Raw genomic sequence first — 13792 nt, forward strand, 5'->3', positions numbered from 1 at the left:
GCAACAAATAATCCTGGCACAACATTAAATTAGACTAAACTATTGTACACATTGATCAATTCTGCATTAGGAATCAGAGCTAGGTTTCATGGTGGGCAGCTAAATGTACAGCAGTGGTAAAAGATGATGCTATACAATATATAAAATATGGGAGGTGAAAATGCAGAATGTCATTATATGAAACGACATTAGATCCTCACCTTGTACTACATTTAGTTGGCTAACTTATCTCAAATAAGACATAGCAGAAATAGAAAAGAGCCAATGGGAATGGAATGAGGAGACATCAGGGATGGAGATTTTTATATGAAACAAGATTAAAATGATTAGGAATAAAGTTTGGAAAAGTAAGGAAATATGTTGTCTGCCAGCTGGGCTCCTATTTATCATGTACAAGACGATAAGGGCATTATGAAAACAGAAAGGCAAAAAAGCACCTTTAAAAAAAAAAACACAACCAAACTTGTAACTAATGAGCCATGTGCCATTTGTATTAGCCAGTTTTGGATACTCAAAATACCAAAACAGACTATATATTCCAGCAATTTCTGTGAGTTAGTGTCCCCTTATTTCATCATCTGATATGCAGCTTACCTCATAATTCTGTCTTTCCCCAAAGAACTGTGAATTATCCAGGTTTTTTATTGTGTGTGAGCTTCCAGAAGGATCTGAAAATCTTAAATGTGCTTTCATCTTCTCCCATACTAGCTAAAAAGATATTTTACTCCATGTAGTGGGGTGGCTTCCTCACTCCTGAAGAACAGGGGTTAAAAGCAGCCCTGGAGAGGGCTGCAGCTGTGAAAAGCTAGGCTGATTGGGGAAGCAGCCACAGGTGTACCCAGCCCAATCAGGCCACAATTGGCCCTATAAAAGTCTGTGAGCCTAGAGCTGAGAGGAGTCTCTCTCTAGCCCTAGAGTGGGAAGGGCTAGCTGCCTGAGAGCAAGGTACCTGAAGCAGAACAGAGCTGGGGAAAAGGGAGCTGGGGAGCTCCAGCCCAGAAAACCCACCAGGCTGCAGGCCCTGGTGAAGGCCTACAGAGGTACTGGGGCTACAGAGGTGCAGCCTGGGGATAGGCAAAGGCAGCAGGTCCTAACCCCTTGCCAATGATGAGTGGCCATTACAGACTGCAGTCTGCCCCAGTGAGCAAGGGCTAGATGATGACTGGCAGTAGCCACTGAGGCAAGGAGGGTTTAGTGGGTTAGGGGTTCCCCAAGGGGGGGAGACCCAGAGTATGAGGGTACTGCAGGGGCAGAACCCTGAGGTAAAGAGGCTCCAGGAGGAACATGGGGCCAGCAGCAGGCGAGACACCAGCCTGCAGAGGGCGCTCTGTATGCTGAAAAAGAGCTAATTCCCAGATGACCAGCAGGAGGCACCGCGCTGGTGAGTCTTCGCTTCGCTACACTCCAGGTTTGCAAGATGTTATCTACAGAGCGTGAAAGACCTAATTTCCAGCATTACTGACAATGGTGATTACAAGTAAATAAATTAAAGTATGCCTCATCCATGGACCATTTCTTATACTTACTGATCAGAAGTTAGATCTAAAGTCATCAATCAGCAAAGCTCCAAAATCATCTGTTAAGAAATCTGTTCAAAACTGAATGTATTACTTAGGCCTTGTCAACACTTAAAACTTGTAGATACTGTAATGCTTAGTGAAGACACTACCTAGGCCTACCTGAGAACTACTCCCATCAGCAGCAGTAGCTATGCTGACAGAAGCCCTTCTGTCAACATAGCGCTATCTATACCTGAGGTTAGGTTTGTATAACTACGTTGGTCAGGGGTGTGGATTTTCCATACCCCTGAGCGATGTAACAGCAGCAACATAAGTTGGTAGTATAGACAAAGCCTAAGACTTTTATTTCACTAATTTATAAAGTTTTGGAAGGACATTAAAACAGCTGCACAGTATATGTAAGCCCTTTATGATATTTAAAGAAAAGTTTCCAGAAAACTACTCCATTTCCTTCAGGGATAAGGAAAATTCAAATGACACTACCATACCAGGTCAAATGTATTCCTGATATAACCAGGGATAAGTCCAATGAAGTAAACGGACCTGTACTTGGGTTAACTAGGGCTGAATTTGGACATACTTGCCACCCACATGGAGTATATGCTTTTTCTGTTGAACTATCAGAGACCTTCTTAGTGACCTGACTTACCCAGAACTTTGAAGTGCTACAAAACCAATGACGCTAATTTGTGTAAAAAACAAAACAAAACCTTTCCCCTAACTCAAAAGATTCTGATAGAAGAACGCTTCAGCCTTATGTGGAAGACCAGATTAAAGTAGTTTCCTTCTGCCTACCACTTGCAGTCTAGAATTCAATACTAAAGTGACCCATCCCAGACAAGTGCTTTTGCTCTTTATATCCAGCATTCTAAACATTTTAAAGTTTCAGATGATTTTTGTACTCAGATACCCTTGTAGCTGAAGGGCTTTCTGGCCCTTTAGGATCCAGTTCAATGGGAGAGACATTAAATACAGAACTCCTTCAAAAGGGAGAATTTTATTTCAAGATGAATCCATTATCTCCAAAGGAGAATTACATTACCCCTTGGGCCCTTGTTTGGAATGATTCAATCCCTTACAGTGTATTTCTTACTACCCTACTGCAGCATAATCTCTCAAAATACAAGTATCCAACTGCACACCAAAAATGGTTATCAAAGGCTTGTGTGAAAATTATAATACAGGGGAGAATTCCCCCCAGCTCCTCAAAAAAAAAAAGGTTTCAGAGTAGCAGTCGTGTTAGTCTGTATTCGCAAAAAGAAAAGGAGTACTTGTGGCACCTTAGAGACTAACACTAACTAATAAATTTGTTAGTCTCTAAGGTGCCACAAGTACTCCTTTTCTTTTTTCAAAAAAAAAATATTCAATTGTTTAAAATACAAGAAGTGACTAATGCACTTGATGGACTCTTCATCACCAAGACTCACTTCAGACTGATACACGCAGTTCCTTAAAAAAATAAATGGATTTAAAAGCCATTTCTAAATATTATACAAGTAAATTAGTATTTAAGGAAAAAATTAAATTCCATCAAGAAGCTGCATGATACTGGTCACAAAATATTCTTTAAAAATCCTTTACGAATCAAGGTAACAGACAAAATTTAGAATTAATTTGCTACTGTATGTACAATGCCTAACAAAGGAATCTATAATATGATACAAAGCTCCTCACCAAGACCCCAGGGTATTCAAGTCTTATGTAGTTAGTGGATAAAGATCTTATTGTTGGAAAAGCCCACAACAGATGTGATTTTGATCAGAGTCCTGTGACGTGAAGCCCTAAATTTATAAAGGGCACCTTCCAACTCCAATAATTGACTAATGGTCAGCCCTCATGTGGTAAGAAGCAGGGGTGTTGGGAGCCATGTAAACTTCTCTACATCAGTGTTCAGCTCCTGAAATATCCGCAAAGATGCCTACAAATGGAATGTGTGTCCTGAGCAGCAGAAATTGGATTTTGGTCCCCACCCCATTACCAGCTGTGCTCGGAATTTGAAGAACTCAGTTCCCTAGTCTTTTGTATTTTTCCCCTATGAACCTCCTCATGGGAAGCATGAAAACAGATTTATACAATCAATTTCAAATTTAGAAAAAGAGAGCTTAAACTACAGTTCGTTTTGTGATGCAGAAGGGGCATTTAGTATATTTCTATTGAAAATAAACTGAAAAAGTTCTTTAGTGTAAAGCAAATTTTACACAACAATGGTACAAATGACAATACAACGTAATCTCATTTTATAGCAGTCTATCAACAGGATTACATTTTTCATGTTTTATACATAAGAGCTGTATTAATTCTTGTGCTGGTACACAGTATCTTCTGCCCCCACACTTACTGTTGGCAAGTAAACAGTTCCCAGTGCCAAAGCATTAAGTTCAGGCACCTGACAACATAAATCTAAGTATATGGGAACTAGAAACCTCAAAAACTAGGTGGTCTTCAATCCATAAAGCTCTGACAAGCTAACCAGAGCATTCTACATACTGCTATTTCCAAAGCTTAAAGCTAAGGCCTTCTGAACCCAGAAAATCTTATACACCAGTCATAACTACAGCACCTTAAGACAGATTCAATTACCAGTGAATTCACTTTCTAACTCCAAAGGCCATGTCTACACTAGCGAACTTACAGCAGCACAGCTGTACTGATGCAACTGCACCACTATAAAAATCGCTCATGTAGCCACTCTATGCCAACGGGGGAGAGCTCTCTCGTCAACATAAAGCCACTTCCACGAGCAACGGAAGCTATGTTGGTGGGAGAAGCTCTCTTGCCAACATAGCACTGTCCACAACAGCACATCTGTCACTAACTTACATCATTCAGGGGTGTGTTTTATATAAATTTAAATAAATTATACCAACAAAAGTGGTAGCGTAGACGAGCCTTAAGATAGCTAGTCAAGGCTTCAAGACTGAGCAGGAAGGAATCCATCCTGTTTCCCCCATACATTCTCCAAAAATATATACACCAATGTCTTGTTTCTGCATCTCCTTTTCCTGATCTGAGTTTTGTATTTTCACTATTGCCATTATTTACAATAAACTTAGAGATAACTAACAGATTACTTATCACAAGTTTGTATGTTGCTGAAATTGTGTACCCATGTAGAAAGCAGAGAATGGTAGCAAGAAGTACCCTTTACTGGCTCTGCAATTTAAGGGTCTATGGAGGTTTATGAATGGTCTCCAAAAGTTTCATATAACCTTTACACCCCTTCCTCCCCAGCAAATTAATTGCAATAAGATAAACCATTTTTTTTAAGCTTCTTTTAATATAATTTAACAGCTGGAAAGGAGGAGTTTGCATCATGTGACCAGTCAGCTCTTTACCAATAAGTGCTCCATGGACCACAATTTGAGAACTATTTTAATGTTAAGCAACAGCATTTAAAAAAATTTATTTCTGAAACCACGATATTGGATTGACTCCAAGTTGCCAGCTAGTAAAAAAAGGTCTGTCATGTCCCTGAGGGTAATAGGCAAATTCCTCTATGATTTTCATTACCAATGAAAGAGGCATCAGAAATCAAGTAAAGGTTTGGTTTGCTGGATGTGTGCTTGTCTTTAACATTTCAAGCAGGAAAATTATTCAGAAAGATTATTATTGAAATGTGGGGCAGAAAGTAAAAGGGGTCAAAAGTCAAAGGAAAATCCATGCGACCCAAATACCTTGTTTTCATATTACTTTTGTTGCCCTATAATTGGTTGCTTCCCAAAGATGATTTACTAACATTTATTCATCAAAATTCAAAAATACTTTAAAATAAGCTCAATAATTGTGTATCTAATAAATAAAACTTTGTTTTTAAAATAATTTCACTTAAGTTCACTTAAGTTCTTAAAAAAAAGTCAACTGCATGGTTACTAAAATCTCCTACAAAAAGCAGGAAAGCAGCAGTCCTGGAAGCTGCTGCAGAATGCTATTACTTTAGATTAAATCACCGGAATAGAGATTTCCACTATGATCTCATGTTGGCCAGCACTGATCAAGAGCTGTCATTAGAGCCCTGATTCCATGCAGGACCACTAGAGAGTTACCTCCTATGGTGACAATAGAAATAGTCATTTCCACAAGAAATTTCTTTCTACAGAGCTTTTAAAATCTATGATCTGAACAGCCCTACCTGTGGGACCCTTTGCACTGCCTGACTCCATCTCCTACAGAGGAAGGTCTATAATCGCTAAGAAATAGGGAAGATAAGCATCTCTGATATCTGAATCAATATAATTAAGTTCTGACTTCAGAACTCATATGGCTCAGGACTGTGAGGTTTCTCTATGCCATTGATGTTTTCCTGTGCCAATTCCTTGTCTGCTGATCTCCTGCTTGGCTGAATCTAAAAGAAAAGGAACATGTTTTTAAAAGTTTATATTTGACACACATTTAGGAACAGTGTTACTTTAACAGTCAATATACAATTAAATGAATTAGATGTCCCACACAGATTTGCTCAGAACTGAGACAAGTAGATTCCATTTGGTGATGAATCTTTCATTGAGGTAACTATTTAAAAAAGTGTAGGGAAAATTTTAAACTTGCACACCAAGGCTCTGACTATATAACATGAATAAAAGCAAAGGCATGCCAAACAATATTCTTGCTTGAGTTTGCCAGACCTGTACAGTATGTTGTGCCCACATACAACTGAGAGCCACACTGCAAAAGCAGATTGTATTGGTTGGTTGCAACCCATGGGAAATCTTTAGCTCACATCCAGCTGAAATGATGCAGTCTGCAATGTTTTCTCCCCGATACGGGCAGGAAGCCACAAATATTGCAGATTCCCCAATTCAGGCAGTCCTCTTCACTAGAGCCCTGCACGGATACAAAATCTGTGTCTGCATCCGATCCACAAACATGGTCCATGGATATAAAATGGATATCTTCAGATTCAGGGGTCTACTCTTCACTCCATTCCACAATGTGGTATTTTGAGTTTGAAAACCTCCCAAAAGCCCCTGCTCCCAAGAATAGTGCTGACACTGATGTTTCAAGCATTCCAGAGTACGTAGCCCCAGCTGCAAGATAGATTATGTATGGATCTGTCAAAATGATTTTGACAAAGAACGCTGGTTTAGGGACAAGCAAGAAACAGCCATTTCATGTAGTCTATGCACTTGCATCGTTTTCCTCAGATAGATAACCTGCTGTTTGTGTTTCAGTGTACCAATATTTCTATAGGCTGTGAGGATGGGCCACCTCTTCAGAGATGAATGAAAAAAGGTCAGAGGTATGATGAATGCCTGGAGATGCAACTAAAAAGACCAGTCATCTGGAAAGCACTGCTGTACAAATGTCCTATAGGAGTACCTAAGGGGAGTTCAGTTATGACCGGGAAGTCAGAAACCAGGTAGCTCTTAGAAAATTAGGCTAAATTCCCATCTTTCTGAGGGCCAGGCATCTAGGTGATAGTAAAACTGAGGTTTCATAAACTGGAGCCTGTGTGTGAACTAGTTGTGCTTTATTTCGCTATGACATTCAGATATAATAAATATTCAGATTCCTTCTGGGCATTAGTACCTTTCTTTGCTTGAGGTTTACCACTACATTTCCCTCTTACATCTCACACAATGCATAAATTAACCCATGGAACTCATTGTCATGAAGATGTTGTGATGGCCAAAAGTATAACTGGGCTCAAAAAAAGAACTAGGTAAGTTCATGGCGGACAGGTACATCAATGGTATTAGCCAAGATGGTAGAAGATATAACCCCGTGATCAGGGCAAGCTGTCGGAGACAGGACATGGGCTAGATGGACTGATCCAATACGGCTTTTCATATATGTTTTCACAAACATCCAGCTGCATATACAAGGAAAGACACACCAAGACTCCTTCAGCATTAACCAAAACTCCAGAACATTTTACCTGGAAGGGCTGGCTGATACCAGCTATAGACTGCATATTATGGCTATAATAACAAAGGAGAAACTTTCCTCCTGCATGGGGGATCTCATCAGCACTGATGTAAACCTGTCAATATGAAAGAAAGACAACCATCAGCAATTTCACTGACAAAGCAATTAATAAAAAGCAGCCTTTACCATATACTAGAACTAGATCATAAAAGACAATTCTGAGTTTTTACAACAGATCCACTGTATACATGTAAATCAAGGAGGAAGAAAAGGCAGTTAACACTTCATTCAGGGGCTAGAGCTTCATCTCTTCCAGGAAAGTGCAAAAATGCTCAGTCTTATTATTCTGCAGAGGCTTCTTTCAGCTCATGATATGTCAGAGAGAAAGTCAAGGGCTACCACTCATTACCTCTCAATCTGTATTTTGGCTCAACTTTTTGTAGCTTGACATTAATCTCCCTCTCAGGAAGACCAAGTGGGTGAGGTAATATCTTCTATTGGACCAACTTCTGTTGGTGAGAGAGACCAGCTTTCAAGCCACACAGCGCTCTTCTTCAGTACTCCAGGCATCACGGCTAAATGCAAGGTGGAACAGATTGTTTAGCCTAAGTAGTTAGTGCACATTCTAAGGGACCATTCAAGGTAGAGGAGTACTTGTAGCACCTTAGAGACTAACACATTTATTTGAGCATAAGCTTTCGTGAGCTACAGCTCACTTCATCGGATGCTGTAGCTCACAGAAGCTTATGCTCAAATAAATGTTAGTCTCTAAGGTGCCACAAGTACTCCTTTTCTTTTTGTGAATACAGACTAACAGCTGCTACTCTGAAACCTGTCATTCAAGGTAGAGTGGCCCATTAACAACTTTTGTCCTACAACTGCAGAGGAGGGGGGTAGTGGGTTACAGATTGTTGTAATAAACCATAAATCCAGGGTCTCTGTTCAGTCCATGATTTTGTGTCTAGCAATAACTTTAAGCTCCCAGGCTCATCTTTTGAAAGTATTGCACTAGTTTACTTTGAGGATGAGGACTGATAGGTTATAGAGTGATCACTTTGTAAAAAGTGTTCATCCACAGGATAGGATGTTTTTGCCTTTTATCGTTTTCCTCAGAGGTCATTAAAAAAGCATAGAGATTGTCTGGTTTCACACACGTCGTTGTTGTTAGGGAATTTAGTGCACTAGATGAGGTATGCCAAATGTTATGACAGGTATATGTAGGATCTATGGGTCTTGAAAGGTGTGGTTTGCATTGATTGTTCTGGTAGGGTATGGTGAGGCTTGGAGTTGGTGTGTCCTGGCCTGTGGGGCGTTTGCTTCCGATGAGGAGCTTGGAGAGGCTGGAGGACTGTCTGAAGGCCTGAAGCATGGGTGAACACTTTTCACAAAGCAATCGAGACCTATCAGTCTTCATCCTCAAGAAAATCTGCATAACACTTTCAAAAGATGAGCCTGGGAGCTTAAAGTTATAATTTTGCTAGACACTAAAAATCATGGACTGAACAGAGACCCTGGGTATATGGTTTATTATTACAACAATCTGTAATTAACCCCCCCCCCACCTTCTTTTGTCCTACAATTGCAGAGGTGTTAACAGGCCACTCTACCTTGAATGTTCCCTTAGAATATATGCTAACTACTTGTGCTACACAATCTGTTCTGCCTTGGAGTACCGGAGTATGAACAAGAGGCTACTAGGCAGCTCTCCAACACCACTTTCTACAAGCCATTACCCTCTGATCCCACTGAGAGTTACCAAAAGAAACTACAGCATTTGCTCAAGAAACTCCCTGAAAAAGCACAAGAACAAATCCGCACAGACACACCCCTGGAGCCCCGACCTGGGGTATTCTATCTGCTACCCAAGATCCATAAACCTGGAAATCCTGGACGCCCCATCATCTCAGGCATTGGCACCCTGACAGCAGGATTGTCTGGCTATGCAGACTCCCTCCTCAGGCCCTACGTTACCAGCACTCCCAGCTATCTTCGAGACACCACTGACTTCCTGAGGAAACTACAGTCCATTAGTGATCTTCCTGAAAACACCATCTAGCCACTATGGATGTAGAAGCCCTCTACACCAACATTCCACACAAACATGGACTACAAGCCGTCAGGAACAGTATCCCCGATACTGTCACGGCTAACCTGGTGGCTGAACTTGGTGACTTTGTCCTCACCCATAACTATTTCACATTTGGGGACAATGTATACCTTCAAATCAGCGGCACTGCGATGGGTACCCGCATGGCCCCACAGTATGCCAACATTTTTATGGCTGACTTAGAACAACGCTTCCTCAGCTCTCGTCCCCTAATGCCCCTACTCTACTTGCGCTACATTGATGACATCTTCATCATCTGGACCCATGGAAAAGAAGCTCTTGAGGAATTCCACCATGATTTCAACAATTTCCATCCCACCATCAACCTCAGCCTGAACCAGTCCACACAAGAGATCCACTTCCTGGACACTACGGTGCTAATAAGCGATGGTCACAGAAACACCACCCTATATCGGAAACCTACTGACCGCTATTCCTACCTACATGCCTCTAGCTTTCATCCAGATCATACCACACGATCCATTGTCTACAGCCAAGCTCTACGATATAACCGCATTTGCTCCAACCCCTCAGACAGAGACAAACACCTACAAGATCTCTATCATGCATTCCTACAACTGCAATACCCACCTGCTGAAGTGAAGAAACAGATTGACAGAGCCAGAAGAGTACCCAGAAGTCACCTACTACAGGACAGGCCCAACAAAGAAAATAACAGAACGCCACTAGCCATCACCTTCAGCCCCCAACTAAAACCTCTCCAACGCATCATCAAGGATCTACAACCTATCCTGAAGGACGACCCACCACTCTCACAGATCTTGGGAGACAGACCAGTCCTTGCTTACAGACAGCCCCCCAATCTGAAGCAAATACTCACCAGCAACCACACACCACACAACAGAACCACTAACCCAGGAACCTATCCTTGCAACAAAGCCCGTTGCCAACTCTGTCCACATATCTATTCAGGGGATACCATCATAGGGCCTAATCACATCAGCCACACTATTAGAGACTCGTTCACCTTCACATTGGTAGATGTGCTAGATGCCATCATGTGCCAGCAATGCCCCTCTGCCATGTACATTGGCCAAACTGGACAGTCTCTACGTAAAAGAATGAATGGACACAAATCAGACGTCAAGAATTGTAACATTCAAAAACCAGTTGGAGAACACTTCAATCTCTCCGGTCACTCGATTAGAGACCTGAGAGTGGCTATTCTTCAACAAAAAAAACTTCAAAACCAGACTCCAACGAGAGACTGCTGACTTGGAATTAATTTGCAAACTGGATACAATTAACTTAGGCTTGAATAGAGACTGGGAATGGATGAGTCATTACACAAAGTAAAACTATTTCCCCATGTTATTTCTCCCCCCCACCCCATCCCCCACTGTTCCTCAGATATTCTTGTTAACTGCTGGAAATAGCCTACCTTGCTTGTCACCATGAAAGGTTTTCCTCATTTCCCCCCCTGCTGCTGGTGATGGCTTATCTTAAGTGATCACTCTCCTTACAGTGTGTATGATAAACCCATTGTTTCATGTTCTATGTGTGTGTATATATAAATCTCTCCTCTGTTTTTTCCACCAAATGCATCCGATGAAGTGAGCTGTAGCTCACGAAAGCTTATGCTCTAATAAATTTGTTAGTCTCTAAGGTGCCACAAGTACTCCTTTTCTTTTTGCGAATACAGACTAACACGGCTGGTACTCTGAAATCTGTAAAGCTTGTCTCTCTCACCAACAGAAGTTAGTCTAAGCAAAGACACTAGCTCACCCACCTTGTCTCTCTAATATCCTGGGACTGACATAGCTACAACTACACTGCATATCCGTACAAAGCTATACAATTACCCTCACATTTCACAGATCTTGAAACTATCAGTGACCAGGGACACCAGAAAATAAACTGGATTTAGACCTGCCTTAGCACTGTCACCCAAGCAGCTTTTCAGGAGGTTCTGAGAATCTACTGGAGTGTTGGACTGGAAAATCTGATCAGTCCGTCCACTAATTCTGCACCCCCAAGATTTTGAGAATAAAAGGTCTACTTTATTTGCAATTAATTTGAACCTCTATTTAATCTGACAAAACCTCTGGAACTAAATAATTGGCATGAAAAATAATATAGCTTTCACCCTTATTTTGATCACTTTTAGAACAGTATTACTAAATAATTTAGTCACTGTCTCATAGAAAGCTAATAAGAGGCCAAAATTCTCAATGAGAAAAAAGGACCAAAGACGACTACAACAAAAAGCGACATTAATGGGGCATTTGATACACTATGACAAAACTATACGATATCCATGCAGTAATGAGCAACCCTAGCAGTCACTGAGATAAAGAGAGGCAGCCACTTATTTCAGAGATAGAAGCAGATTTATTAAAATAAAACAACAGTACTGACAACAGTTCTCTATGCAATGAAGAGTCACTTCAGTAGAGGGGGGAAGAAATCAAGTAAAACACAGTCTTGGCAGCGCACACAGACCTGGGAGAGAAGAAGGAACAGAGAAAACGTGTTGCATCACTTTGCAAAAACCCTAATAAAACTAAGTCATAGTGGTGAAGATGGGCTACTAAGACCAACTCCATTACCAGCTAGCATTCCTTCAGTTGAAGAAAGATTACTCTTATACAGAGCCTTGAAAATGAGCATAGGAGAAAAACAACAGAGGCAGGAGCCCTTGAACCCAATAATATTAGAAGTCCACACTAAAAAAAAAAAAAAAAAAAGGTAATTCCCTCACTTGAGTAACATCTTCACTGGACGAAATTTCATCATCTTTTACCCAGGTATAGGTCACATAGTCATTCACATGCCTGAATGCCACCTGCAGGGAAAGACAGAAGCCATCAGCTCTCTAAAAAGGTAAAGCAAGACACACTGGGACAACATGGAAACCTGAGAGTAAGATATCTGCTCTTTTTAGTATATATTATTGTAATTTTAACTAAAAACATTCATTTTAAAAATTAAACTATTTTCAAAACATGCACTGAGCATAGTCAGCAATTTATTATGTGAGAGAGAGAGAGAGATTGATTTCTGTAGCCTAATCCCTCTGCCCTCTTCCTTCCATTTCTGTTCTCCCTTGCTACATTATACCAGCAGGCAGGGGCACTTTAAGAGATTATTCTTCGCTATGTCTCATACTTAGCACATTTTGCATAAATAATAATTTACCACACTTTACAAAATATTATTTCTAGGTATGATAAAAATAATTATTTTTCTGTCCACTTAGGCATGTTACCAAATAACTAATAATTCAAGAGTTGGGTGGTTCCAAGCATATTGAAACTACCAGCAACTAGTGACACTAGAGAATAACTTGCATTTTAGATCTCTAATTAAGGGAAGCATGCAATGCCAAATGAACTACTTCCCCACCATCAACCCCACATCTGCATTACTGCAAAGATATTTTCATTCTGCAGTGAGGCATGATATTCTGGTAATGTCACCTGGTAGAGCCCAATCCAGTCCCAGGTACTGCTTGGAAATTCAGATAACGTGGAATAGCTGATTAGAACATCCCGTGCAGCATTCCACTCACCCTCAGGATTCAGAGTGACCAATGGAGTGGACAAAAGAGGCTTTAGCTATAGACAAGAAGGAAGACTTTTAAATAATGCATCTCTTTAGATCCATCAGTTAAGGTCTGTTCTACACTAAAAAATGATATTTACCTAGTTACGTTCCTTTATCCTTACTTGAAAGATTAGTTTGATCGACCTACCCCCAGCATAGACTCAGCTAGGTTGACCGCAGAATTCTTCCATTGACTTAGTTACCACCTCTTGGAGAGGTGGATTAATTACAGAAATGGAAAAAAAGCCCAACCGTGTACGAAGTGTCTACGTTGGCACAGCTGTGCCACTGTAGCATCTATAGTGCAGACCAGGGGTTCTCAACCTTTTTCTTTGAGGCCCCTCTAACATGCTATAAAAACTCCAAGTCCAGCAGGAAATAGAGAGGAAGGTGGGCGGGCTCTGGCATATTTTGACTTCTACGGGGGGGGGGGGGGGGAAGAGGGCCTGGGGGCACTTGAGCCAGCTCTGCACCCTGGGGCCCAGAGGAGGAAGCCCCACCTCCACCCTTGACTCACCTCAGTGGGCGACATCTGGGTTGGGGAGGCGCAACCAAATATTATAACTCAAGGGGTGGGGAGGGGCTCAGCATAAAGAGTTTGAAAACTGCTCAGGGTGCAGGCAGGGGATAGCTAGGAGCTGTGTGCAGTGAGGGATGTAGCTCAAGGTGCAGGGAGGGGGTAGCTAGGGGCTGTGTGAAGGCAGGGGGGTAGCTAGGGGCTGTGTGAAGGCTC

General features: G+C 41.3%; 2 protein-coding genes across 9 annotated transcripts in view; both read right to left on the bottom strand.

The window, feature by feature from the left end:
- Positions 1-1020, bottom strand: part of MYO1C (myosin IC) — a 164092-nt gene extending 163072 nt beyond the window's left edge. The window contains exon 1 of the mRNA XM_043499331.1: positions 595-1020. Within this exon, the coding sequence (XP_043355266.1) occupies positions 595-693 (99 nt within the window). The 5' untranslated portion in view covers positions 694-1020. The remainder of the gene's footprint in view (positions 1-594) is intronic.
- A 2676-nt stretch (positions 1021-3696) lies between these two features.
- INPP5K (inositol polyphosphate-5-phosphatase K) overlaps positions 3697-13792 on the bottom strand; it is a 38536-nt gene continuing 28440 nt past the window's right edge. For 7 of the 8 annotated variants that reach the window (XM_038375498.2, XM_038375497.2, XM_038375501.2 and 4 more), the window contains 4 exons: positions 12933-13070; positions 12215-12298; positions 7396-7500; positions 4562-5862 (listed from right to left, as the gene is read on the bottom strand). In XM_038375498.2, coding sequence (XP_038231426.1) covers positions 5767-5862; positions 7396-7500; positions 12215-12298; positions 12933-13070 — 423 coding nt within the window. In that variant the 3' untranslated portion in view covers positions 4562-5766. Of the gene's footprint in view, positions 5863-7395; positions 7501-12214; positions 12299-12932; positions 13071-13792 lie in introns of all 8 variants that reach the window. The other variant, XM_038375492.2, reaches the window with a different exon arrangement.

This window comes from Dermochelys coriacea, chromosome 17 (genome assembly GCF_009764565.3).
Source record: "Dermochelys coriacea isolate rDerCor1 chromosome 17, rDerCor1.pri.v4, whole genome shotgun sequence".
Classification (NCBI taxonomy): Eukaryota; Metazoa; Chordata; order Testudines; family Dermochelyidae; genus Dermochelys; species Dermochelys coriacea.